Source organism: Alternaria postmessia (genome assembly GCF_024291825.1).
Source record: "Alternaria postmessia strain BMP 2775 chromosome Unknown scaffold_38, whole genome shotgun sequence".
Lineage (NCBI taxonomy): Eukaryota > Fungi > Ascomycota > Dothideomycetes > Pleosporales > Pleosporaceae > Alternaria > Alternaria postmessia.
Genome location: NW_026260111.1, coordinates 124,637 through 151,828, shown reverse-complemented (window position 1 = coordinate 151,828; position 27,192 = coordinate 124,637). Strand labels below are relative to the sequence as shown.

At 50.1% G+C, this 27,192-nt stretch overlaps 10 protein-coding genes across 10 annotated transcripts; 7 read left to right on the top strand and 3 right to left on the bottom strand.

Annotated features, from left to right (window-relative positions):
• Positions 1 to 1,061: 1,061 nt before the first annotated feature.
• On the top strand, positions 1,062 to 1,956 carry J4E82_006486 (uncharacterized protein; the record flags this gene model as incomplete). The annotated part of the gene is made up of 3 exons (XM_051732743.1): positions 1,062 to 1,282; positions 1,334 to 1,403; positions 1,459 to 1,956. The coding sequence occupies 3 exons, from the start codon at positions 1,062 to 1,064 to the stop codon at positions 1,954 to 1,956; spliced, it is 789 nt and encodes a 262-aa protein (XP_051587512.1).
• A 1,590-nt stretch (positions 1,957 to 3,546) lies between these two features.
• Positions 3,547 to 4,249, bottom strand: J4E82_006485 (uncharacterized protein; the record flags this gene model as incomplete). The annotated part of the gene is made up of 2 exons (XM_051732742.1): positions 3,547 to 4,192; positions 4,245 to 4,249. 2 exons carry the CDS (start codon positions 4,247 to 4,249, stop codon positions 3,547 to 3,549), a joined length of 651 nt encoding a protein of 216 aa, XP_051587511.1.
• A 906-nt stretch (positions 4,250 to 5,155) lies between these two features.
• On the bottom strand, positions 5,156 to 7,606 carry J4E82_006484 (uncharacterized protein; the record flags this gene model as incomplete). The annotated part of the gene is made up of 2 exons (XM_051732741.1): positions 5,156 to 6,482; positions 7,023 to 7,606. 2 exons carry the CDS (start codon positions 7,604 to 7,606, stop codon positions 5,156 to 5,158), a joined length of 1,911 nt encoding a protein of 636 aa, XP_051587510.1.
• A 3,488-nt stretch (positions 7,607 to 11,094) lies between these two features.
• J4E82_006483 (uncharacterized protein) lies at positions 11,095 to 12,035 on the top strand (the record flags this gene model as incomplete). The annotated part of the gene is made up of 2 exons (XM_051732740.1): positions 11,095 to 11,127; positions 11,178 to 12,035. The coding sequence occupies 2 exons, from the start codon at positions 11,095 to 11,097 to the stop codon at positions 12,033 to 12,035; spliced, it is 891 nt and encodes a 296-aa protein (XP_051587509.1).
• Positions 12,036 to 12,721: 686 nt separating this feature from the next.
• On the top strand, positions 12,722 to 13,973 carry J4E82_006482 (uncharacterized protein; the record flags this gene model as incomplete). Its single annotated transcript, XM_051732739.1, has 2 exons — positions 12,722 to 13,648; positions 13,704 to 13,973. 2 exons carry the CDS (start codon positions 12,722 to 12,724, stop codon positions 13,971 to 13,973), a joined length of 1,197 nt encoding a protein of 398 aa, XP_051587508.1.
• Positions 13,974 to 14,109: 136 nt separating this feature from the next.
• On the bottom strand, positions 14,110 to 16,147 carry J4E82_006481 (uncharacterized protein; the record flags this gene model as incomplete). The annotated part of the gene is made up of 2 exons (XM_051732738.1): positions 14,110 to 14,317; positions 14,370 to 16,147. 2 exons carry the CDS (start codon positions 16,145 to 16,147, stop codon positions 14,110 to 14,112), a joined length of 1,986 nt encoding a protein of 661 aa, XP_051587507.1.
• A 2,234-nt stretch (positions 16,148 to 18,381) lies between these two features.
• On the top strand, positions 18,382 to 19,917 carry J4E82_006480 (uncharacterized protein; the record flags this gene model as incomplete). The annotated part of the gene is made up of 2 exons (XM_051732737.1): positions 18,382 to 19,579; positions 19,634 to 19,917. The coding sequence occupies 2 exons, from the start codon at positions 18,382 to 18,384 to the stop codon at positions 19,915 to 19,917; spliced, it is 1,482 nt and encodes a 493-aa protein (XP_051587506.1).
• Positions 19,918 to 20,922: 1,005 nt separating this feature from the next.
• Positions 20,923 to 21,396, top strand: J4E82_006479 (uncharacterized protein; the record flags this gene model as incomplete). Its single annotated transcript, XM_051732736.1, has 1 exon — positions 20,923 to 21,396. One exon carries the CDS (start codon positions 20,923 to 20,925, stop codon positions 21,394 to 21,396), a length of 474 nt encoding a protein of 157 aa, XP_051587505.1.
• Positions 21,397 to 22,523: 1,127 nt separating this feature from the next.
• On the top strand, positions 22,524 to 23,987 carry J4E82_006478 (uncharacterized protein; the record flags this gene model as incomplete). The annotated part of the gene is made up of 2 exons (XM_051732735.1): positions 22,524 to 22,578; positions 22,648 to 23,987. 2 exons carry the CDS (start codon positions 22,524 to 22,526, stop codon positions 23,985 to 23,987), a joined length of 1,395 nt encoding a protein of 464 aa, XP_051587504.1.
• Positions 23,988 to 24,299: 312 nt separating this feature from the next.
• Positions 24,300 to 25,241, top strand: J4E82_006477 (uncharacterized protein; the record flags this gene model as incomplete). Its single annotated transcript, XM_051732734.1, has 2 exons — positions 24,300 to 24,592; positions 24,671 to 25,241. 2 exons carry the CDS (start codon positions 24,300 to 24,302, stop codon positions 25,239 to 25,241), a joined length of 864 nt encoding a protein of 287 aa, XP_051587503.1.
• Between the last annotated feature and the right edge of the window lie 1,951 nt (positions 25,242 to 27,192).

Here is a 27,192-nt window from a genome sequence, read left to right as displayed (position 1 = left end):
GATCCAACGTATCGATACCAGGTTTTGGTCGGATCTTGAGATGTAGGAAGAAAATCCCTAGCATCCAGCTTGTCATCGAAGCTGCATTTCGCTAGCGGGCTCCGCTGTACATTTTGGCCGTTGATGTAGCCTGCCTCGTCCGTGTAATGTTGTGACATCCTGGTACTACAGCCCATCCATCATACCTCTTCCATCGAATCCTTCTCATGCTTCCCAAATATCTCTTCAACTAAACCAACAAACTCAGCCATGGCATCTTGTTCTCCCTCTTTCCCCTGCCCGTCTCTTATCCCTTTCAACTCGGCCATCCCATCCTTATCGCCCTTCTTCTGAGTCCATTTTTCTTGCCTATCTTCCGATCTATTCCAACCACCTCTTCCCCCTCGGCCTCTCCCTCGTGTACCCCGACCTCGGAAAGCGTTTCGTTCTAGCATGCGCCGCCGCTTTTCATCCTCAGGATCTGGTTTTATAGTCTTGGCGTAGACGCGTTGGAGGGAGGCCAGTAACATCGGGTGAGTCTTGAGTAGTGTTTGGAATTTCGGGTTTGTTGCTAGGACGGAGAAATCGGTGCGCTGCTTGAGATATCGTGGTATCGGGGCGGGTGGTGGTGGCTGCGGAAGAACCGGTTCTGCTGGTTTCGGTGCGACCTCCGTGGTGTCGGAATGCGTTGTTTTATGTGTCTTGAAACATGATAGTGAACAGCTGTTCGTAATTAGAATTGTCTATGTTTGAGAGGCTGCAGATGGTGTCGTACTATGGGAGCGCGCAAGTCGGGCACTTGTACTTCTTGGGCTCTGCGTCACAGACGCCGCAGAGGACTTCCACCATCGTGTCTTGACAGGTGAGAATCGCGACTCTTAGAGATGCAGTGAAAGGAAGGGTGTTCGCAGGAAAAATGTTTGCGTTGGGAGCATCGAAGATGACGTTCGCGTTCAGGTGGTAACTTTTGCGCTCCGAGACGCGTTCCCAATCGGGCTAAATCCCGCGGCGAACTTCGGGGTCCATTGCTCATCACTCCACCGAGGTTTCCTCGATTGGAACATTGACTCTTACAACACAATATGTCTGTCGCATCGCCATTCCGACAATTACCTTCACGGTCGCTAGGCTCCTGGACTTGCTTAGCATGCTCTCGCTCGATCACTAGAATATCGCGCGCTCGCAACCCGGCCTTTACCGCACAGAGATGGTTGAATACTACAAAACCTGCGCGGCAGCATGGCACTGTGCCAAGAATGGACCAGATGCATGCGCAGTATAAGATAAAGAATCGGACAGTCATGTATGCGTATACCTTCATTCAATAGGGGCGCAATTGCTGACGATAGTCTAGGAACTATGTCTTCAGTGTAATAATAGGCTTTACAGCGCTAAGCTATGGCTCAGTGCCGTTCTACAAGATGGTGCGGCTTTAGATCATTGTCTCGTCTACAACTCTTAATCTAATTCGCTCTTTAGATCTGCCAGGAGACTGGCTGGGGAGGCCAGCCCATAAAGTCAGCAGCCCACGGCGGCGATACGTCCGTCGATCCCTCCGAACGTCTTAAGCCCGTAGAATCCCACCCACGTATCCGAATAACGTTCAATGGCTCCGTATCTGACGTCCTGCCTTGGAAATTCGTTCCCCAACAACGCGAAGTCCGTGTACTCCCAGGCGAAACTGCCCTCGCCTTCTATACTGCAACCAACAAATCAGCGGAAGACATCATTGGCGTAGCCACCTATTCTGTTACGCCTGGACAGGTCGCCCCGTACTTTAGCAAGATTCAGTGCTTTTGCTTTGAGGAGCAGAGACTGAATGCAGGAGAAACAGTGGATATGCCAGTCTTCTTCTACATCGATCCGGAGTTTACAAAGGACATCAATATGAAGGGTATTGAGACGGTCACATTGAGTTATACGTTCTTCAAGGCGAAGTACGATAAAGATGGACATTTAACACCAGTGCCTATGTGAGGAGAGGTTGAGGCATGTACGATATGTGTATACAACGCATGCAGAACAACGATACTACCACCGAAGGGTGATGGGAAGCTGCTATATCCAGTGTTAGATCCCTTCACTTGAACCATGCACTGAGCCAAGTCAAGTGTGACTACAATGATCGTCCGAACCGCTCACGAGGGTGTTGTTGTGTGAAGCAGCATTGGTCCTCACAATGCACCGTCGACCACATAAGAGGCCAGACTAGCCCACTGTTAGATTTTTACACATTAACCAAAATTTTCCCGTCTGATGGCTTGGATCACCTAGTAGACCTCTCTTTTCCAGGGACTGATCTCTTACTCAACAGCCATGGTCACACCCGCAGAAGAAGAGCAGCTCCGAGAATCCTACTACATCTGTTGCCGCAATGAAGGCTGTACCATTAACGAAGCCTCAGAACGTAGCCTCGAGTACATCAAACGAATCCACAACGCAGAAATGTCTTTGACCACTACAGCATATCTAGAAGAGGTATTTCAAAATAGTAGATCACGACCTCGGTACTCTTCTACCCCATTGTCCTATGAGGATAACTTGTTTAGGCATGTCGAATGTCTATCGGGTTCGAGATTTAGAAACAGTCATGGCAGTTTCGATCACATTTCTGAGATGAGGGACGGTATTCCTAGCTTCTTTGGGGGTACGCGTGAGCAGCATGAGCAGAATCGGAGTGGACCGGGTCTTCGCGCACCAGAATACATTCCTTCTCCCTACGACTACCGAAATAACGCCCCAGAATTGCAAGGTAGGTTTTGTGGATACCTTCAAAGCCATAATAGGCCTGTGCCACCTCACCAGTCTTCCTACCGTCCTCGTACTCATCCACCCCGTGAGTCTTATTACACCACGGAAGACCGCCAGCCACCTTCAGCCTATGATTCTTACGCGTCGGCCTCGACTTACTCTTCATATCCTCCAGTACCAGACAACTTTGAACCCTACGCGTCTCCTGATTCGCGTACTACCGACTCTCGGCCCTCATTTTGCTCTGGTGCTCGTCCTTCTGTCTTCTACACCCGACGACAACCACCACCGCCCCGCTTTACGTTCTACTCGGCGTTTGAATCATCCAATAACTCCCGTGACCGAACACCTCCCTCATACCCCTACACCGGACGACCTTCATCACCTTGTCGTCCTGTCCCTCCACGACCAGAAGGTGCCCAGCCAACCACAGATCTATACAATGTACTCGGTGTTACCCGAAATGCTACAGCGGCTGAAATTAGAAAAGCGCATCGAGCTTTAAGTCTGAGATGGCACTCCGATCGCCGCACTGAGCAGGAACAGAAAGAAGCGACTGAAAAGATGGCGGAGATCAACCAGGCGAATGACGTACTGTGTAATGAGGTGGAGAGGAGGTTTTACGATCGATGGGGCGTGTTGCCTAACGAGGAGTAGAAAGAGGTTGCTGAGGTTGTGTAAACAGGCTTTTGACATTGGGCTTTGATTTTGCTTTCTAATAACAGCGGTTCATTACTCCCTAATTGGGGTACTTCTAATCCAGTGTTTGTGCTATTCTAGAGTTTTCGACAATCCTCTAGAGGAGACAGCCTGAAACTACTCTTCCTCAAGGTACGATACGACGCCAGGACTGGAGTCAGGACGTGACGGACGTACCTTTACCATGGTTTGCAGCATGTCAGCCTTAGCGTCTTCAGGATATTCATTCAAGAATTGCATCCAGCTAACACTTTCTTTTGAGTCTTCATGCGCGATGTACGCAACATTCTCAACGATCAAGCGTCGAAGTGGAGATTGTGGAGGGGTGCCTTCGTAAACGATCTTAACACTCTCCGGTCCCATGCTCCAGTCAAACAACTTCTGCGCTGTGGATATTGTCTGCAACACCGCGTTCTTGTACCTTACATCAATAATCTTTTCTCCAAAGACGTATGATTTTGCAAGCGCAACAAAGACCTTTTCCGCTTCTTCGGCTTTCTCTTCGCGGGTATCTGCGACTGCTTCATACTGCTTGTTTGGTATCGTGTCGTAGTACAACCATTTAACGTAATCACTGACTGCGTCCACGGGATTGTCTGAAAGATCAATGACATTCGGTCCCGCTTGCGTGTCGGTCCATTCTGGCTTCATAGCATTTTGAAAGAACTTTGAGCTTTTGCAAAGAACACCACAGTGAACGTTGAGACGCTCTATTTCGCCAACGCATCGCGCGACTACTAGCTGGATAATTGTGTCGCTCGGGCTATGCGTGTTAGTTATAACGAGAAAACTCCCGAGTCGCGAGGCATAGTTACTTCATGTTGATCGCTACGCGAAGCCCAGAATTCACTAATCTAGGTGCGCGAACCTAAGTGTGGTAGTGATTCTGTAGTTGCTGCTCTGAGAATGTGGGTGAGTGTTGCTGTGAGAATATGGGTGAGTGTTGCTGTGAGAATGTGGGTGAGTGTCGCTGTGAGAATGTAGGTGAGTGTCGAAGATGAGAGAAACTGAAGACAGTGAACAACACTTAAGGCGGGGTCATTCGTTGCAACTTGACCTGTTCCATGCCAACGCCTGCTGCCTATTTGTAGGGTGCTCTGCGATGTGACGCAGTATTCTGGCGAGGACTGGGGAATGAATTCGAAAGGCAGGTGGGAAGGACAATGAAATCTGCGATGCAATCGTGTCTGTTTTTAAGCGCTAGCAATTATTATATTTTATCGATTTCAACCATTTCTCTGAATTATGATCGAAAGAAGGCATTCGGACATCTCAAGAAGTTATGATACCTCCATCTTCTATAGTCTCAATCACTTGGATACCACCTGTATAACTGCACCACTGATACTCAGACACTTCTTCACAGTCTGAGAAAAAGAAGATAAAGGCACTGCAATTTGTGTATTGGAAGGGCCCAGACGCATAGCAGCCGCCCCCAAATGCCTGAACTCACTTCTCCAGCTACTACGCCATCCATTAGCCATCATTACCACTGCCAACACGAAGCAGCAGCCTTACGACAAAAGTTCCTATGACATGAGTAATTTGAGACGTGCATACGCGTCGCATCACGACGACCTCGGGATCCTAAAGGCTGGACGTGTTCAGAACACAGCACTTTCAGTTATCATCTCGAGCAGATCCGTACAGAGAAAGCAGGGGTATGTGAAAATCGCTCCTACGACTATCATAGAGAGACCACTATCGTTGCTGGTATGTACATCATCTACTGTGCCGTACTGCTGTCACACGGCGTCACCGCGGGCCTCCCCCCTACGCACCATTCCTGCTGAACGCCCAACCTCTCTCCGAACATGACATGATCGCTATGTTTTTGCATATTTGAGATCCAATCGCTGATGACTTTGGGGTTTGTCTCGAGACGGATCCAGACCCTAGACAAGAGCTCAACAAGCCTTATCTCGCCCTTCTTCAGAAATCCTTTGGATTTTACCAACACACCAACTCCCCATTTGTTTCGCGCATCTCCATTGCACAGGATTATTGCGGGCTCTGGATCATCTGGGCAGCTGGCACGCTGCCAGAATTGCGCCCACCTTTCTGGCTTAACATCGACCTTCACTTTGAACCATTTGTGCATGCTTTCATGCACTGGAAACCAGAATGTTGATTGTTCAACTCCTTTGTTAGGACAATGCAGTAGAATGCCTGGAAATCGCACGAGAGCACCGTCTCTCATAAGCGTGGCTGCTTGTCCAATAGGGCTGAGTAGCCTATGAGGATGCAAGTGTTTCGTGAGCCATGTGGATGGTGCCCACTCGAAGCCCTTAATGGATAGTTTGGATCCAGGAAGGAAGATGAGACCTGATGGTATGCCAAGCCCTGGTGTTTCATCCAGCATATGGAGAAACTCTGCCATTCGCTCGTCGGCGATCTTGTCTCGATCCGTGGAAGTTTCATCGATCTGTTGGATGGTGAGGACATCCATCCCAAGAACGCTGGCAAGAACAATGGTCTCATCGTCGGCATTTCTGATCTGTCGATATTGTACAGCTTCCCATGCTCGCTCTACGCGGTGATCGGGCTTCTTCCGAAGATCTCTTATTGCTTTACTGAAAGGATGCCCTGCTCTTCGGACGTAGTGGTGGCTGTCCATGAGATTCTCGCGAACTTTTACCCGCTTCTTTTGCATATCGCTGACACTGATAGTGTTTTCCTTGTCAAAGGCAATGTGAATAGCACCATTCTGTGCTAGGATAATCTCCTGAAATGTCCAAAGTCGAGTGATCCAATCGCCAGCGCGAATCCGCATGCTGGTTTCGAATATGTCTCCAGAAAATTGTCTTTCGAGCAAGTTCCTATCCCATACCAGGACCGCAAAGGCCCTGTGGTAGATGTGTTTCAACTGGTTGATCGTCTTTGCGCGGGCCGTTGGTTGTTTTGGCATGCACAACACATCCACATAAAAAGGAATATTGTCTTGGGAAGTAATGACGGCACTCCCCGAGTGGATTTTGTTGAAGGTTTTCTGCAGCGTCTCAACCTGACACTCGAGCATGTTGCGATCGTCTCCGCCTGAATCGTCACGTTTGCTGTGCACGATGGCCTCCTCCCATGAATGTGACATTACTCCAAACCGAGGTAATTCTTTCTTCAAAGAGTACCCTTGAAGCTCCAGATTTCCCGCCGTGAACCTGACCAGAGGTATTTCTCCTTTGTCGATCATTTCCTTCAGCCTTGTCTCGCGGTTTTCAATGTACGTTAGCTTACAGAAAGGCCTAGAGTTCTCTTGTTGACAGGAAGCCTTCATATGCAGCGGATCGAGTCTGTGGCCTTCGCTCTTACATGCAGATACTGTGCACTTCGTCGAATGTGTTGTTCTGCCATGCTTCTTGATAAAGCAGGCGTAGTAGAGAATGCTCAAGGATGGAATAGAAGACTCCATTCGACGTATCTCCAACGGGCAATATCCACTCTGTCTCATAGTCTTCCGACAAAATGGGCTGTAACCCCACGTCGTCTCCTTGTCGTCATGGTCTCGAAAGAATTGCAATGGGCCTTGGCTGAGAGAGACCGCTCTAGGGCGTGCTTGTTGTAATGTCTCGCCAAGTATTGCAATGGATAAGACCAACAGCTCGTTAGCGCGAGGCTCCGCAATCTCTTCATCCATAAGTGGAGATGGTAGATCGACTGTCGGCTGCCCGTCTTCGGCGAGGCGCTTGTAGGAACAGTGCTTGGAGATGAATCGGCTTGCTTGTTCGAGTGCCATGTTTGCTCTGAACCATCTGTTCTTCTGCACGCGGCTTACCCCATGAAGACTCTTGTCATCTGCGCCCTCTGACCATTGAAAACGAACGTCGCGTGATGTTGCCTTGAGTTCGGTTTCTGCTCGCTCTTCCTGAACCGCGTCTTTGATCATTTTTGAAAGAGGTTCGGTGTGGACCCCCGACGTGCCATACCGGAACTTCTCGTTTTCAATAGGGCGATTCAGAATCTGAGCAAGCAGAGCAAAAAAGAGCCAAGATTGAAGAAACTCGTTGACTTTCCGGTCCTTTATCTTGCTGCCGAGCCCAAGCTCCACAAGTTCGAGCGTGTTTTCGTAGCCCCATTCACTCGGCAACGTAAAGAACTGTTCTGGAAGAAATGTAGTGTTGGCTTCGGCGTACATTTGAACACGTGGATGTTGTCCATCGATAGGCGTGGGTAGGTGATCCATGATCGAAAGCAGAGACTTTGCAAGAGAAGGCGTTTTTTGTTGTTGGCAGAACACGAAGGAAGTTGTGAAGAGTTGAACTGAGAGTTCGAGAGAGATGATTGTTCTGCTCAGAAATCTCGAGGCTATGCAAGATATATATGTTGTAAAGATATACTAGAACACCTGATAAATTGAGCTAGCACCTACCATTACCACCCACCGTTGCTGCCTATCTTTACCGCCAGGTCTCAAGTTACACAGCAGTTTTGCTCTGCTCCAATACCATTTGATTCTTGGTGACGGCTACGTAGCCAGTTTTGAGATACTACGAAACAGCCTGTTGGTCGACACCTGAATGCACGTCCAGCTGGCCATCGCAGTACAACTGTGCAGTCACCTACTGAGCTGTGGTTCGTACTCCTACATGCACTGTCTTTCTTGGCACATAAAAGTTCACCGGTGTACAAATGCGGACTGATTTTGTTCCTTCGCTGTAGGCTTGCGCCACATTATGCATTGTCTATGCACTTGGAGCCCAACCTTTGCCCCGTTTTATTGTTGTATGTATCGTCCACATGACGGCCATCTCTTCCCAGACCATACAAGATCTGCGGATAGTGAGGCAAATATGCATTGTTCTTTGCCAGTGTTGTGCATATACGAACCTTTGTTCTCGGTTCGAGGCTGTGCTAGTCGTGCACCAATTGCATGTGTACGTATGCAACCTTACCGATTGGCAGTTGAACCAGCAGTAAATTACCTCAAACACGAAGAAGCTGTCGTGTGATCTCCTCTCACAGTATGACACGGTCACAGCAGGTGTCTTTTACTTACAACATCTTGACATATACAAACCTTGAAGTGTGCTGATCAATGTGTAGTCTAACGGTTGCACATCTAGGTTTTTCTCGTTTCCAAGCTTAGCATGCCGTCTTCTTGTCCAAGCTAATGATACTCAATATTGAAATGGATAATCAACGCTCCAAGGCGGCAGGCCCTACCGAGGCTGAATGGCAATGTCAACGAGAGCGCATCATGTTGCTATATCGTCGGTACACAGTCCATGAGGTCAGGGCTATTATGCAGACTGATCATCATTTCAAAGCAAGGTAGGTGACTTTGAACCGAGAAAGTCTCTCATAGCTACCCAGGTATTCTTAGCAGGTGTTTTGGAGGTCCCAGCTAAGCGTGAGTTTATAGTGTCCGGATGTATAAGTACAGGCTTGACAACAAATGGGCCATTCGGAAAGGACGAGGAAAACGAACTATAACCGATGATATAAACCGAACAACTGACCTCGATTTGCGTACTTTCTCGACTGAAGAACATAACCGAGATGCTCAACGTGCAGACAGCGATGACAGAGTTGATCTTCCGACCAGGTCTGGCTGCCCGCTTGAACCCTCATGTTTTCTCGAAAATGTTCCGGAGACAAGTCTTGTTGGAATGACTACCCAGAATGATAACGCGACCATTGTCAATTCGCTACCATTTGTGGAACCGTCCGGATGGAACTTCGACTGTGTGTCCAGCGCATTAACGTATAACCGTTGTGTGTTCTCGGATAGCAGTGCCCTTACAACGAAAAGTCCAACCGCTGATGTTAGCTTGCTCGTTGCCCCCTCTTTTATCCGACAGGTCGACCCTGAATTACATAGTGTAGACAGGATTACACACGCTATTCGACAGGTGACTCTGGCAACCTCGGACTCTGGCGAAGCGGAAGCATATTCCGGTATTGATGAGCACTTCCCGTTCTGGCATGAGATAGGGCGCAGTATCTATATGCGCAAAATTGGTTCATTAGCACAGTCTTTTGAGCTTCTTCAAAGTGCCTGTAACACTGCCATCAAGGATCCTTACCAATTCTTCACGAATCCGCTACGATCAATCTTCGAGATGCTCACTACACTCTCTTTGGCCAACACTAGCATTGAGCCCCGCCTCCGTGGTGACATACTCGGGTTTCTAGTCGATTTCTTTGCAACCATGTTTCCAAAAAACCATACGTTGATTATCGTAGCTTCACATCTTTTCGAGCATCTCGAGCGAAGCGAAGTTTCTGATACCGCATGGCTATGTATGTTGCAAGAACTGGACACCGCACTAAAACCGACGCATCCTGTATGCTTCCGGGCACAGGCAGCCAATGTTAGGCTACTTCGCCGTAAAGGAGATCACCAAGCCGCATATAATGCCGGGCGTCAGCTCTTCAAGTTCGCGCGCACTCAATTTGGCATGCACTCCGAAAATGCAAGGAGAGCAGCGAGAGAATTCGAGAATCTTCTTATGGAGTTGGGTCAATGGGCAGAAGCCTTAACCATATGTTTCTCCGTGGTTGGACAAGAGATAGAAGATGTCGGTAAGGTTGAGCCAGGGTATAGGGATAAATGTGCGATCTATGTGATGCAGGATATTGCGAAATGTTACCAAAATCTGTGCCAGGGAGAGAAAACGATGAAATGGCTGGAGCAAGCCTGGAGCGCGAGCTTGCGTGAGTGGGGTGAGGATGCTTCGGTGACCCAGCATATCAGGGAAAAGTTCGTCACAGTGAGACAGGGTGGTTTGGTGAAATGGTGATCGATCTTGAAGAGCTCGACTTGGTACATATGGAATGGGTCCTGAGCGAGAACCAAATGAGCCTGAATGATGAAGACTGACTTTGCGGCCGTCATAAGCTGTGAAGGTATGTACACAGTAATCAGGCAGTGCAAAAAGCCTGGCTTTGTAATCAAAGTAGTTTAATGCACGATCGGTTTTCGCGTTTGTGATTTGATGGAGACGGCGCAAAGTAGCAAGAGGGACAACTTCGATTACTCAATGTCCAAGGTTGGTTAGCGTCTTGGCACGACGGTGAGTTTCCGCGCGATATGCTAAGCACACCCAACAACATCGTCCTTTTCCTTGCATCCAACCTGGTTCAGTGGCATGATAGCTCCGGTGTAACTACGGTACCGATGTCAAGCGACAGGGTCTCGAGCTGTGCTGCGCCTGCAGAGAAGCTTCTGGAGAGTGACGTGCTCCAAAGCTGCTCCAACCATACCGTGTACCAAACTAAACTGACTCTCAATGACCAGCGCAAAAGAAAGCTGGTAGTAGTCAGACTCCAAAGCAACAATTCTTGCTCGTCGAGGAGCGACATAGCGGAAGACTCGAGTCGCTCCGACTGTCTACCCAACTACCGACCAACGGTAGTATCACATGCAGGGATGCCTTGTCGCAGACAAGCTTCAGGTACGCCATTAGTCTACGCGTGCATTAGCAAAGCATAGCGGTTGTAAAGCGCGGGTTTGAAAGCAACGCGGAAAGTGAGGAACTGAGGATGTGGGGCCTTGTACCTGCATCATAGGTCTGCATAATCACGTCTTCGTCGCGACATATATAAGACGTCGTCTTCATCACCTTAATGAATCACAAACTCAGCGATATCCAGTTCTTCAACTTACTCTACACTCTATAGTCAGATAACACACCGAATCTATTCACACATTAACACCAACACGTCAACATGGCAGCCATCAAGAATGTCATCATCATTGGAGTATGCATCTCTCCCAAACTGCTCGTGTACGCATGGACTAACAACATTAGGCGGGTGGTAACCTCGGTCCCTCCATCTTGAACGCTTTCCTCAAGGAGTCCTCTTTCAACACAACCGTCCTTTCCCGCCAAGGGTCAAAGTCTACCTTCCCCTCAGGTGTCAAGGTCATCCGCGCAGACTACGATTCCCACGACAGCCTAAAGGAGGCATTCCAGGGCCAAGATGCCGTTGTCTCACTTGTTGGTGGTATGGCACTGGGAGATCAGAACAAGTTGATCGATGCCGCCATTGCAGCGGGAGTGAAGCGCTTCCTTCCTTCAGAGTACGGCAGCAACACGCCCGACAAGCGCACTCGCGACATTGTGCCTGTCTTTGAGGCCAAGTTTGGCACAGTCAACTACCTTAAGAGCAAGGAGAAGGAGATTAGCTGGACCAGCATCATCACCGGTCCTTTCTTCGACTGGGGCCTCAAGGTCGCTTTCCTGGGCTTTGACGGCTCCTCTAAGACTGCGACCATCTTTGACGATGGTGAGGCCGTCTTTTCGGCGACCAACCTCCACCAGATTGGCATTACAACCGTCAAGGCACTCAAGCACGCAGATCTGACCAAGAACCAATACGTATACGTCAGTGGATTCCAGACAACGCAGAACGAGGTGTTGGCTGCGGCAGAGAAGGTCACTGGTGCGAAGTGGACTGTCAAAAAGGCCAGCGCGAAGGAGCACATCGAGCAAGGGCGTGCTAAGCTTCAGTCGGGAGACCATAGCGGCATCCCGTACTTGATCCAGGGTGCCACATTTGCCAAGGAGCATCAACTAGGTGACCTATCATCGGCGGGTCTGTGGAACGATAAGCTGGGTGTGCCCAAGGAGGGTTTTGAGGAGACCATCAAGGCTGTATGGGGTTAAACCGGGAACTGTCGGTCTGGATAGCGTCTCGAGGTAGTCCTTCCATCTAATTGAGTATAACGATAATGATTATATAAATTCGCCTGAAACACGTGTCTCTCTCATGCACTGCTATGAACGTGATAATGTGATGAGGCGAGAGAGCACTGTTGGCGTCTCACATGTTTTGGGACGGGCCCACGCTAGCTTGTTTCCGACACCTGGGGAAGATCCCGGCGAATCTCCATCTGAAGGTTAGAACATGGCCGAAGACCAACACGCGTAAAATCGTCGCACCTACCAATTGGAATAACACCAACACTTCAGAATATCCCTGTGCCAATCATAAACATGGCAGATCGCGCGGCCAAACGGATGCGACGCATAAGCACCGAATATGACGAATCCGAGGGCGACGGATGGGATGCGAGAGGAAACAGCACCAGGTATGTGGCTGACAAGGCGAGCGAATGACTTGCACCCATCGCCAAGGGCAGCGCGTCGAGTACATCATCCCCAAAGAGCAACTGCGACCCAAGAAGGCCCTCTCTGCACCACCACCTCTGTGCCACCCGCTTGCACATCCCTGCGCGACGTCAGCGGTACGGAGATACGAACGGGCTATCTGACGCCGTCGCAATCCTTCCTATCTGCCTTCTCCCGCTTTTGCCGGTCCTGCTCTGCTCTCCCCATACGCCGCTACAATCATGCCTCGCCTACGGTCGCGCGCACCTCCAGCTCCTCTAACACCCTCCAGTGCCACCCCTACCGCCTCCTCGACCCGCCCACGTCGCGGCACTGCGAACCAGTCGCCTGCTGCTGCCGTCATACAGCGCTCCTCGCCCGAAGAGACGCGCCAGTCGATACACCTCACCGTCAAGTCATCGCCCAACAAGATCAGACAGGCCACCGGCGGGGCTGTGCCAAAGGCAGGCGTCAGCAGGAATAACATAGTCGCGGGCAAACGCGCTTCACGGAGTAGTCGTGTAGTGCAGGAAATCGACAGCGACGATGAGGACGAAGATGACGACGACGACGCCGAAGAGGTCGATGCCATGGACGTGGACGACGACTCAGACGAGAACGAGGTAGACGCTGAAGGCGACGAGGATGAGGACATGGACGCCGAAGGGGACGAAGACGACGATATGGAGGACACACCAGCGCCCCGAATCACCGTAAACGCGAACAGAGGAATCCCCGTCCAACCAGCGCCAGCGATAAAACTCACAAAAGCACAAGACAAAGTTGAGGCCAAGGAAATGGCCATGGACGACGACGATGACGACGACCTCAGCGATCCCGACTCCGACCTCGACGAGGAAGACGCAGAAGGCGAAGACGAGGATGCTGAGGGCGAGGAAGACGACGACATGGGTGTCACACCTAGTGGAGATATGGATGAGGACATGGACAGCGACGAAGATGCCAGCCGCGACCAGACCCCTGATGTCACCAAGATGACGAAGCGACAACGCGCTCTCATCAATGAAGAAGGCGACGGCGCACTCCTGGCACTCTCCAACGAGGCACAGAAGAAGAAGCACCTCACAGCTGAAGAACACGCCATGCGAAGGGCTGAGATGGCAAGGCGGAGGAAGAATCTCAGCGAGAAGAGGAATGAAGAAGAAAAGGTTCGTCCACCATTCCACATCATCTGAAGAAACAGCTACTAACCTCCATCTCCAGCTCGACACTATCAACCGTCTCCTCAAGAAACAGCCTCCAAAACGTGGCCGCAAATCTATGATGAATGTGGACGAAGATGGAGAAGAGATCGAACACGAGCCTGAGCGCGCAAACCCGCTCTTCACACGCTACATCCAGAATGCCAAGGGAACTCAGCTCGCCGTTCCTGACGAGTGGCTTCAGGCTCCCGTTGGCACCATATTCGCCGGGGACATGCAGAAGGGGACCCAGAAGCCATTCAGTGGAAGGATGGTTGAGGAGGTTGCTTAATGGCAGTCTGAGGACAACGTCGATGAAGAGAAACAGAAGGTGTACATTTAGCGGTGCATATTATGGAGTTGTGTTATTGCTGAGCTTCTAGAACACGTCATAATCATGATACAATTATTCCTGTCTACTGATCTAACTACTTCACTTCCAATCTCATCGCATCATGTTGTACATACACCGACTCGGGCAACAACGCACTCTCGTAGTTCGTCCCGTTGTACGGTAGGCTCAGTATCAAACTGTTCTCACCGTCCTTCAGCATAGAAGTCGGGAAAAGAAACTTGTGTGCGAGATTGTAGCAGATGACTGCTGAGCGGACAGCGCAAGATGAGGATTGGTTGTATCTGAAATCTCAATTAGTAACAATTTCGAGATATAATGTACGGGGGAACTTACGGAATGATCCACGGCTCAAGGTCCTTGCCGTTCACATTGACGGTAAAAGGTAGATTCGAGTACGGCTCACTTGCGTTGAACACATCCGTATTTCCTGCTGCCGTCTTCGCACCAGCAAGCTGCACAGTGAACGTAGCAGTAGTCCTGTTACTCAGTTCTTTCGCCTGTGTATCGAACAAGATAGTCCAGTTATACGGATGATCGGGCACAGGTACTGGGCGCTTGTAGTTCGCCTTTCCGCCATAGACAGCCCAGTGGACGTAGTTGAGTGCCTGAGACTCATCGTCCTGACCAACCTTGTACGTCACACCCTCGGGGAACTCGTCGACGAAATCGTATGCGCCCCAGTAGAGACGGTATTCTTCTGTGAGGAGAGGTTTCGTGGAGGATTGAGCGTAGCCGTGGCGGTATTCACCAGAAGATTTATCAGGGGTGCCGATACGGAAGAGTTCTTTGCCTGCGGATTCGGGGATCCATGTCGCTGATACGGAGGTTTCCTCTCCAGCGGACACGGAGATGTCGTCCTGGTAGTAGTCGCCAAAGATGCCGTCGGCGTAGACGGTGAGACGGTAGTCTCCTGCTTTTACACGAGGAATGATTACTTCGCCGTCTGCGGAGATGTCCTCCCAGTACTGGTATGCTTTGGTGTCAAAGACGTTGTCTTGGAAGTTGTGGCCGCTTTCTGTGAGGATGGCGATGGGGTTCTTGGCTCCGGCAGGCAGGTTGATCTTTGCATTGAAGGTACCACGGCCAGATGTTGGGACGAGGTTTGGTACGTATTTTGCGATGGAATCGTAAAATTCGGCATTCCACTCTGGACGGAGACCGTACTGCTCTGCGTCTTCTCGAAGCTCTTCGAGCGAACCGCCAGAGTTGAAGTGGAAGTACTGGGGTCCAAAGGTACGATCGAAGCCATCGGTGATGTTGGGTGTTTGAATGCCGTGGTGGTTGGAGACCATGTAGTTATATACAATGCCGTCGACAACGAGATCGGAATGAACAGGGCCGTTGAAGTAGGTCTCGACGGTGTTGTGTACGAGCCATGCGCCGTAAGTTGAGCCATTGGCACTACCGGTACCGTCGGCATACATACCGTGGGCTTTGTGATCGCGCCACGTATCTTGGAAAGTGTACTTGGTGAAGTAGTCTCCTACTCCCTCGACATAAGGACTCTCTTTATTGGGCAGATACCACGTAGCGTCCTGGACAGTAACCTGACCCTCGGTATCCGGGCGAGGTGCAGCAAACTTCTCGTTGGTGACGAAGTGTGTGAAAAGTGCCGGTTCATGGTTGGGTCTGAATAATGTGCGGAACTCCTGCAGATTGCGCAAGAACGGAGTGGTCTTGTTGTTGTAAATCACACGACTAAAGGTGTGTAGGCCCGTCTCCCCTTCTCTTAAAAACCAGTATTGCTCCAACCTCTGCCCAGTTGGAGCGTAGGTCTCGCCCATGCTAATACCACCATATGGGGTACCAGTAGAATCATTGCCACTGAACAGCTGGTACTGAACATTGCTGCCCCGACCGGGTGTCCAAAAGCCACTTGGAGTGCAGTAGCAGTCGAGATATGGACCAACTCCGGTGTTGCCGTCTTCCGTCCCAAGGAGGTTCTGGCCGTCAAGAGTGAGGACATTAATATATCCTCTTGTCTTGCTCACCGACGCGACGAGCCGGTCATTGGCGATAGTCAGACTTCGATTGTTTTGACTCGCGTTCAGGAAAGCCCATGATGTCGAAGGCAGCAAAAGCGCCGCCGCGGTTGCTACGGTGGAGCGCATGTTGTAGATGGAAGGTGCCAACGAGCACTGCTTGCCCTGGGGAGCACTTGCCTCCCCATTTTTATACACCTCGTATCCAGGTACACGGGAAAATTAATTGAAGCCAAGTTCGTTGATCCCAGCCATAATCCGGGGTAAAGGAGGACAGAATGCTATGGGGTAGTGACGCTAATCGGCCCTTCGGTAGGAAAGCGCCCGAGGACAGGGTCTGTTGAAAGTCGAACCGGCCCACATGTTCTTTCGTACCTTCCCAAAGATGTGTTTACACGAGCAGACTATATTAAATACCCGATTATGAGTGGTTGTGGCTTCACATGAGGGTGTGGAGGATTGCTGGCGCGCGTTGTTTGCGGGCGGTACCCATGAATAGCCTCTCATTTAGGCGAGTCATGACGGAACCAAGGAATGTGCTACTTTCCGGAACGGCCTTGTTATCATGTACACGATTGATTCTCTGCAATTCCAAGCAAGTAATCATAGGCTACCGTCGAGTAGTCTACTACGATGGACACAGGAAGTCGAATATGTTCCGTGTTATAGCCGTCTTGAATATTCCCAGCATGCTACGCCACACCTCCAGGGCTAGCGCAGGCATCAGCCTTTACATGAGAGATCACCCAGCACAAGATGTATCCAAATTGCGTAGGTGCTGTGTAGTGAAACCTCCATCTATACCGATATGCGATCTACCTCGGCGCTCGTGCGCGCCCTCAAGGATAACATCATCGAGACGGTGATCGTCGCGCCTTATGAACGAATGATAGCAAAGAAAAGGCGGGCAGATGAAGAACACCTCAGAAGACTGCGAGCAGAGACTAGTGCTTCGTGGCATGTACGTCTCCCCGACCCAAGAGCAGAGACGGATGATGCCTTCGACATCGGCTCAACTGCCAACATATTGCCCCAGCAGCAATCGCTCTTCTTCGGAAGGCTGCCCCTGGAGCTGCGAAGGCTTGTATATGCCTATGTCATGGACAGAGCAGAACTTCAGCTTGAGCTTCGTGAAGACGGGGACAGGCGTGTCCCGTTCCAGACGAGATGTGGTCAGGCACAAGAGCTTTTGAGATTTCCAAAGTCGTGTAAGATGGCGTAAGTAGTGATGTTCAATGACACTCACTTTCGTTGCAGCATCTAATTGAAATTGTTGTAGATATATCGAGGCGATAGAATACATTTACAGATGCAATACATTTCGAATTCCAACCTTACAGCATATTTCTGCCTGCATCGCCTGCTTTCGCCCCGTCTATTCCAGACAATCCGTTCCGTAAGACTGAGATGGGCATACGAAGAGACATGGAAGATGAGTCACTTCCTTGATGGCGATCCACCTTACAACGCCTCGTCCTGGTCACAGATGTGGTCCGAGATCTCGAAAATGGAAGGACTGGAGTATTTGAGAATAGACATGGTGATCTGGGCACCGTGTGTTGATGCTGCATATGAGCATGTTTTGTTAACACCATTGAGTGTTGCAGGTGTACAAGAATTGCGAGAATTTGAGGTATATGCTAGTTGGTATCAGGACGAATATCCCCAAGCAGAGAATGAGGGAAAGACATGGCCTTTCAAGATTACACGAGGCATGGGATATCACAAGAACGAAACGTGGTCGTCGTAATCGCAAGCTTTAGTTTCAGTGGAGACGACTGCCAGTATGAACATCATGCTCAGGTGTGTAGATAGCATCTGATCTTGGGAGAAGCCAGCATGCTCAGCTGTGATAGCCTACGTGGTGTTGTGTGCGACACTGGGTAAATTTGGCGGGGTCGGCTTGATGACTGCAGATGTTGTACTACGATGCAGGCTACCCAGGTACAGCACATGCAGTGCGTCAGGAGTGGTTACACAGCATTCGGTGATAAGCAAACGATGGTCAGTGTAGAAGTTACTAGATATGGTGTTTTCCGTCTGCTCCTGAGGTCGGTAGGAAAAGGAAGCCTGGCGTCGCGATTTCGAACAAAAAAAGTATGGTCATTTACTTTTCAATCAGACTGTTGTTAGTATCCCGGGGCCATGTCTCAGTAGAGTAAATCGATAAATGAAGATCATGGTGAGCATGTGACAGGTGTCGAGCAGCGGCCCGAGCCTTCTGACTATCTTCAATTACGTCATCATCGGACTAATCGTTCCCGCAAGCTGTGACATGATTCAACAACAACACGCGTCAAAACATACAATACCCAGCCAAGCTTCGCAGCGGGAGGACGTACGGATACACCAACCTTTGTTCAATGATGAGTTCCTTCCAGGGGGAGAGGGAGCCTCTACTGCGGAGCCCTCCAACCAAAGTTATAACATTCGAGCCCAACGACCCAGACGACCCGCGGAACTGGTCGAAAGCGCGAAAATGGCTGATGGTCGCTGCTATTGTTCCGATAGACCTCAGTGTCTCCTGGGGAGCAAGTGGCTTTAGTCCTGCTGCGAGCGATTTTGCGAAAGACATGGGCGTCTCACCGAGCGTCGCGGTTCTGGGACTAAGCATGTATGTCCTTGGGTTGGCTTTTGGGCCTATGACCTTGGCTCCTCTTTCGGAGTACTTTGGAAGGAGACCTGTTTATATCGTGTCTTACGGCATCTTTCTCTTACTACTTTTGGGAACGACATACGTAGAAACATTAGGTCCATTCCTAGTCCTGCGCCTGTTCTCAGGCTACTTTTCATCTACGACGATCTCGAATTTTGGAGGCACCATCGCAGATCTCTTCCACCATCATGACACTGGGCCAGCCATGTCATGGTTTCTTTGGGCGGCAACAGGTGGCAGTCCTACTGGATTCGTTCTTTTCTCATTTATCGCAAAAGGTAGATCATGGCATGCTGTATTCAGGATCATGTTCTTCATCTGCTTGGGCTTCTGGTTTGTTATGATCTTTGCATTATACAGTCTTGGAGAGACTAGACATAGCGTCATTCTCTTACGAAGAGCGAACGCGTTACGTCTGCAGACAGGGGACGAGGAGCTGGAAGTGCCGGATGAGATGAAGCAGCGAGGACCAAAGCAGTTGTTCGGCACAGCGCTCGCACGCCCATTTCGCTTCTTGGGATCTGAGGCTATCGTGCAGTTCGGTGCACTTTACAACGGATTCCTCTACGGCCTGAGCTTCCTCTTCAACGGCGCATTCCACATGATCTTCGGTCCAAACGGATACGGCTTTGATACCATCGGCGTCGGTATCTCTTTCCTAGGGATAGTTGCAGGCATCACTTTTGGCTTGATCACGAACATCTTTCAAGAACGGTACTACCAACGACAAGTCTCCCAGGCTGGCCATCGTGACGTCCCTGAGGCGCGAGTGCACTACGCGAAGCTGGCAGCTATCGTATTACCGATTTCCCTTTTGGCCTTTGCCCTCACCGCAACTCCGAACATACATCCGTTCTTTGCAGTGCTCGCTAGTGCGTTTTGGGGATGGTCATTCTATACCCTGAGTAAGTCAGCCAGGCGTTTGGTATCAACTATATGACGCTAACGGCTCAATCTAGTCCTTATGACCCTTACTTACACCGAAGACGCGTATAAAACGTACTCAGCATCAGCACTTGCTGGCATTGGACTCATCCGTAACCTGGCTGGCGCTGGATTTCCACTGGTCGGAAGACATCTGTTTCTGAACGTAGGCACCAGGAACGCAAGCCTTGTGCTGATGGCAATTGCAATTTGTTTAGCGCCCATACCATTCTTTCTTGAAAGGAGAGGCGTGTCATTACGCAAGAGAAGCCCATGGGCGGCCGCGCATGAAGACGAGGACGAAAACGATCAGGAATAATGCTACTTGTATCAGCTGGTCCTACGCTGGAGGGCGTATACTGTCCCATGCCTCAGAAGGTGTTGGTAGCGTGTTACATCCAGGTCTCGGGTTTGGAAGATCTGACTGCTGTATTCATCGAGTATGGACTACACGTACATGGCTGGTTCAGCACCATTTACTGTGGTGTGTTCAGTCAGATGAACACGTCTCTCTAGCTTCACATACCCAGGCAACGGGTTTCGGCACTAAACGGACCCCAAGTCGTAATCAATCCGCACAGCCGCAACTCTGTTCGATCTCATCAGCCACTAGTGAGGCTTGCTCACCATCTATCCATCCATATTTGCCTTGGGCAGCGGCAAGGGAAATGGATGGTTCGATCCTTCGCACGTGACCTCCGAGTACTCAGCAAATTAACACACTTATTGGACATAACAAAGCATGACGACTACCCTAAACCAGCATAAGAACGTTTCAAACACGACAGAACACATCGTTTCGGATCTGCCCGTGGTTCTAGCGCGTAAATCGACCAGACGTTGCGAGCCAACCAACGCGTCGCGCAGCCGGTGGGTCGGCGCGTAACGCTAGATCTCGCGCTGTCAACTACCCGCCTATCCATCCGCCTACCCACTCGAGATATTCTTAGAAAATGGCAATGTACATATGAGGCTCTGTTCTTTGCGATGATGATACAGTATTCTTCAGCCTCAAACAGTCATCTTTCCTTCCGTCAATTCCATTCGGTTCTTTTCTTTTGAGTGTGTTCCGTGAACAACTCAGTGTTTCATTCACAAGTTCACTTGCTTCTTTCCTTCAGTCAAGTCTCAGCATAGCGACGGAGTTTTCCCATCGATTTCAAGTTTTCTCATCTACTCATCTCGAGAGCATTTCGAGCAGCGCGCAAGTCGTGTCTTATCACCAACGACAATACGAGCTGCATTTACATCGCCACTTCATTCCGGGAAGACACCACATATCCTTCACAACCAAGCTCGACGAAAATTAGCTACATACGCAACAATGTCCTGCCAACCCTTCACCGCGGTTCCCCAACCACCCACCACACTCCCTTCCTGCGCGGTACCTGTCGGTGGCTCCAATTCCTCGATCCTAGACGCATGCTGTAATGGCCACATCAACGCCATCGCCACATACTCCGCTCCAGACACAACCACATCGTCACCTTCAACATCGTCAACACCGGTCATTGTCAATTCCGAAGACAATGACGGCTGCTTCCAGTACTGCATCACCGACTCTCCAGACATCGTCCAGAGTTGCTTGGCACAGAAAATGGAGGAATACGAGAAGGACAGCGCGAGTGGTATGGGTATTTTTGGCTGCTTCAATACGGATAAGGCGGTTGGTGCGAAGAGGAACGATGACGAGGGAGGATATGCTAGTGCCGGTATGAGGATCAGTGGAGGTAGGAGTTGGATGGTCTCAGCCTTGCTCAGTCTGAGTGTTCTTGGTGCTGTTGTGGGAGGACTGTGAGCTGCGATGGCAGTTCTAGAGCGCATTGAGAGTACAAGCGAGCGATTTGCATGGTCAAGTTATATACCACGGTTGTTCTGTTTAGCATTTTCTGGCGTTGACGCCATATCTAATGAATAATGACAATCCTCATAACTCAATCTCTCAAGTGACACGATACTGTAGCAGCGCCGGAATCTTTCATGCAATAATACGAACAGCTTCCTTATACTTCCAGAAAGAACATGAAGGATATGTTCATGCCTGAACACTCACCATGCACTTTGACAACATTGTGTAATAACATCACTCGTATAGTTGCAGTTGTCATGATCCTTATTATATCACATGGTAACTATGATAGATATTAGTGATCTATCAATTTCTCCTACATGATGTTAACGCAGGATTTAACAAATCTCTCAACCGGAAGCCCAAGATGCCAGTGCTAGACCAACCAAAGTTCGTCAATTATCGTCAGCAAAGGTTTGTGCATCCGACGCCTCATCCACCGCCGACATATAGCATTGTACGAAACCTAGAAGCCAAAGCAGAACGAGAGGAATCTGGAGGCTCGTCCGTCGAAGTTCCTGAACGAAGAGATAGCGTGGTGTCACCATCAACACGTGATTCACCGGACTCTGAGCTTTTGGAGCCTTCTTTTGGAACCAAGTTGCATGTTGCTTTGCAGCCATCCAAACACAACCTGAACCACTCGAACAGCTTGAGCTTGTTAGAAGCTGGATTGCGCGGGGACGCCCCTGCCAGAAAGCCCGCCTGGCGTCGCTTATCTCACGATGTTTTGAAGCAAGCTTTTGATAAGGTTCGAAGCAAACAGTAGTACTGGGTATCTGTTTTCTTGTCGTGCTTACGATAGCGTATGTTCTATGTTCCAGTATATCACTTATGAACCGACAAGATATCTTGAAATCGAATTATCCATCAATTGACAATGCATGATTGTTGTGTATGTGAACCTGGTGATGAGTCTATGGTTGAGGGGCAGCCGAAGTGGGGACAAGGGAAAGTTCCCCGCGACATTTAGCGCTATCGCACCCCTGCCGCCGATGCGGAGCGTCATCTTTTTCTTGAACGCGCAAACAGTCACAACCTAATTGCACAAATCCTGTCCTCTTAATATACTCAAGATGGCTTCAGAACAGAAGGTAGCAGAGAACAAGCTATGGGGAGGCCGTTTCACAGGTTTGTGCAACCAATGGTTCAATTGAGCCGGTAAACACTTGCGATGACTGGATACTGAGACGCGTACAGAGGGCCTTGACCCAGTCATGGAGCAGTACAATGCTTCTCTACCGTACGACCGTCTGTTCTACGCCGAGGATATTGCCGGTTCAATCGCGTTTGCTCGCGCCAACAAGAACACTGGCATCCTGACCGCCGATGAGTTCGCTGCCATCGAGAAGGGCTTGGCACAGATCAAGGAGGAGTGGGCGTCAAAGACCTTCGAGGTTAAGGCCAATGATGAAGACATTCACACTGCCAACGAGCGACGACTCAGCGAGATCATTGGCAAGGATATTGGAGGAAAGCTCCACACAGGGCGTAGCAGGAACGACCAAGTCGCAACAGATCTACGGTTATGGCTGAGGGAACAGCTCAGGACACTAGAAGGCTACCTGAAGCTTCTCATAAAGACATCAGTACAGCGAGCAGAGGCTGAGATTGATGTGTTGATGCCCGGCTACACACATCTCCAGAAGGCACAACCAATCCGATGGTCGCATTGGATCCTCTCACATACCACCGCTTTCGCGTCTGAACTCGAGCGCCTCCGCGAAGTCATAAAGCGTGTGAACCGTTCTCCTCTGGGATGCGGTGCGCTGGCTGGCAACCCTTTCGGCATCGACCGTCATGCTATGGCCAAGGAGCTTGGATTTGAAGGCCTGCTTCCAAACTCGCTCAATGCTGTCGGAGATCGCGATTTCGTCTTCGAGACGATGCAATGGGGGTCAAGCCTCATGCTTAAGATGTCGCGCTGGGCGGAGGATCTGATCATCTACTCGAGTCTGGAGTTTGGCTTTGTGCGACTAGCCGACGCCTACTCCACAGGAAGCTCCCTGATGCCGCAGAAGAAGAACGCAGACTCCCTGGAGCTGATCCGGGGAAAGAGCGGCCGTGCTTTCGGACACATGGCAGGATTGTATGTCACCATCAAGGGTCTACCCACAACTTACAACAAGGACTTGCAAGAGTCTGTTGAGCCTCTCATCGATCACATCAAGACGGTCAGCGACTCCATTCAGATCGCCACCGGCGTCCTATCAACTCTGACGGTTCAAGCCGACAAAATGCATGCCGCGCTCACCCCAGAAATGCTGGCTACAGAGTTCGCAGACTACCTTGTCCGAAAGGGTGTACCATTCCGTGAGGGTCACCACATCTCTGGTCGTGTCGTCGCCTTGGCAGAGAAGGAGAATGTGCCCATGGACAAGTTGAACTTGGAGCAGCTAAAGGGTATCGACTCGCGATTAGGCGACGACGTGGTTGAGTGCTTAGACTATGAGCGTGCAGTAGAGCTGAAGAACGCTACTGGTGGTACAAGTAAGAGTGCTGTCATGGAGCAGATCGACATTCTGAAGGCGATTCTCTAGAGAAGCAATGTGTTTGAGTAACGCCAAAAAAAACCGGTTTAGACAAAATCTGTGGTAATTCCAGATCATGAGATATGAGGAATGATTATTATACGACTTGGAACACTCAGTCATGATAGATGCCTGTTGCTTGCGCTGAGCACCGTGCCTGTGCTTACCCCACTTCATCCGTAACATCATGCCTTCCGCGGATCCGCGGACACGGCTACGCATACTTTACCATCTTGAACATGTCTGATAGAGTCTTCAACTAACTTAAACTGCACTTCTTCGCTTGTACGAGACCTGGAAATTACGTCTGTCACCCACAAAATGCAGCCAGACCCACATAGCACCGACGTCGTCGCCAACATCAACTACTTCCCTGCCACAGGCATGCCAATCCCCAAATCAGCATGGAAAACGAAATATCTGGATGACAACGATGAATACACTCGACCTATGCTGATCAGAGATGTACGCAAGGCCGATAAGACCTTCGACTTGGATGTAAACGGCTTCACGTTCGTGACATTACCACGCAAAGAGAGGGTAGGACGTAACAGCAGCGAAGAAGATGTCAAGCGAGAATACTACCCTGAGCTAGAAGAAGTAGCCAAGAAATTGTAATACCCGCGTACATATTTCATTATAGGACTGAAGAGACAAAAGAGGAATAGAAGCTAACACCGCCACCAACACAGAACCGGCGCATCAACAGCTCACGTATTCAACCATGTCATCCGTGCACACTCTTCGCCCACGGAAAGAGGCATTCAAGATGCACAAGGCCGCTGGCAAGACATCCCCTCGGGCCACCCACACGTCGACTACGAAGGCTCCCCCGACGCCCTATCAGGTACTCTCACCGAGCTCTCCTTCCCACCTCACATCGAGGCCCTCTTCACCAAATCCTCCCGTTTTTGTTTCCTCGGCGCCTGGCGCCCCTTGAAAACAGTGAAAAAAGATCCTTTGGCCGTGTGCGACGCGACCACCGTTCCTGACAGCGACTACCAGGTCAGACTAAGGGAGTTTAGTCGCACGGGGAATAAGAGTAAGAATTATGTTATGAGTCATGGAGAGAGCGGACAGAAGCATGAGTGGTGGTATATGAGTAACATGCAGCCGTGGGAAATGGTCGTGTTCAAGGGGTTGGACTCGAAGAGGGAGGAGCTGGGATGGAGGTGTCCACATACGGCGTTCAGAGTCAAGGGGACTGAGGGAAAGGAACCGAGGGAGAGTATCGAAGCGCGAATTGTATGTTTCTGGGAATAGGAGTTTGAGTTGCTATACTTGGGTTGGGATAGAGGGTGTTGGTTATATTGTATTTGTAGCAATCTGACTCAGAAAGTGGAGCTGGTTGTGATCCATGCGCGTTGTATGAGCTTAGGGACCTTCATTGTCTTTGACGAACGGTGTATAGTATCTTACTGCGAGAGCACCATCGATTTATCACCCAGATGCCTCAGCGTCGACGTAACCTACTAAAAGTTCGTCGATAGCCCACGACAAGCTGCGTCTGGTCGAGGCATAATATATGAGCGTATGTTGCATACAGACTGTGGTCTGGTCGGTGCTTCGGATTGTTCCTGTATAGCCTGTAGATCATGAAAAGAGCGTGGCCTACGCGTATTATGACTGTTCCCACGCGGTGCCGTATTTGGCAGACTGCCCATCCCATGATAGGACCGGTTGTCTAACTTCCGATCGTGTCGCTCGGCGATTCCGTATTTGGGTTGCATACTCAGCCTCCAATCTGCTTGAATCTTTACGTTTGAAGGCTGGCTCCCATCCTGGGCTGACTTTTCTCGCAGAAGCTCCCACCACATGACCTCTTTTCTCAACGCCACAAATGGAGGCTCAGCGTATACGTCTCGCTTAATGTTGGCCATTCCGTATCTGCAATGCCTTTTGTTGTATTGCTTGATCGCATTGCCCAGGACTAGTGCGAGCGCCTCGTTGGACCTTGTACCGAGCTGTGCAACAGCTATATCGTCAGAGACAAGTCGGCGTGCAAGTAGCTTTTGATTCTTGTTCATACCCAGTTTGCCAGGTAATAGGCCACGCCGTCGTGTCCAGAATGATGTCTTGGTGTAAAGTAGTGTCTTGTTATGGTTCCCACTATCGCATCTGTGCGACCGGAAAGCGTACAGCTGTTCGAAAACATAAGCTACATCGATCCCAAGGGTTTGTGCTGGCTGCATTATGAGATCGATAATAACGTTGCGGTCCTCATCTTTTAGTAGACTCTGGGTGTTGTTGATGACTGCCTCGCATGCTTTATGAATGGCATCGGCATACTCGAGGACAACACGCATCTCCTGGAAATTCAGAAGACTGGTGTTTCGAGTAGAGAGGTTCGCAGTGCACAGATGTGGAGAAGATGCAGCGAGAGCGAAATGGAGCTCGTGAAAGTCGACATCATAGCTGTATACCAGTATATCGAGGAGAAGGCGAACGAGAACTTTGACTGCATCTGCCCTATCGCGAGGGAATTGTAAGCCTGTAGGGTGGCCCACAATTTGATCCGGTCCGAAGGGATACGGTGCTGGCGCGTTGACGGAGGTATCGTTATTTGGCTTGACCGGAGTGCGTTGAGTGGATGTTTGCTGAACATTTTGTGAAGAAGGGGGATTTGGATTGACTAGGTTGCGTGGAATGGCGCGCTGGTAGGTTTGTTGCGCAGCGGGAGTCTGGCAGCTTGCGTTTGAGGTCTGCCCTGTTGACCCTGCATCCAGCTCGTTTGTATCCTCTTGAGACAGTATGGGCATCGCAAAAGTCACCCGCAATAGACTCGATATTGTCGAGAATAGTCGAAGAAGCGACACAGGCGTCCACTGCAAATGTCCGTGAAAACGACAGAAGGGAACGAGGAGAGTACACCAAGAATCATGAAGTGGCAGCATGACCCTCCGACCGCTATATTACGACAACAAACGTAAACATCGTCAAGTTACGATCTGTAAGGGTCCAAGAGGGGGGTTTTGGTTACCTGATTGACCTGTTCGTGGCGCTATGATTGCGCAACCCACCGTTGTGCTGAGAACATGTAATCATCTCTCTCCAAGGGTCAATGATAATCCTGGGACTCGTCTTGACTTGGCCATCGAGGTGTAATGCTTAGGCACAGTGAATATCTTTCAGGCTCTTTCATTGCATGCGCTGGTCGCTGCCGAAACATGCTTCGCTAGCGGAAGTCAAAGGTGTGGCATGTTTGAAGGCGTGT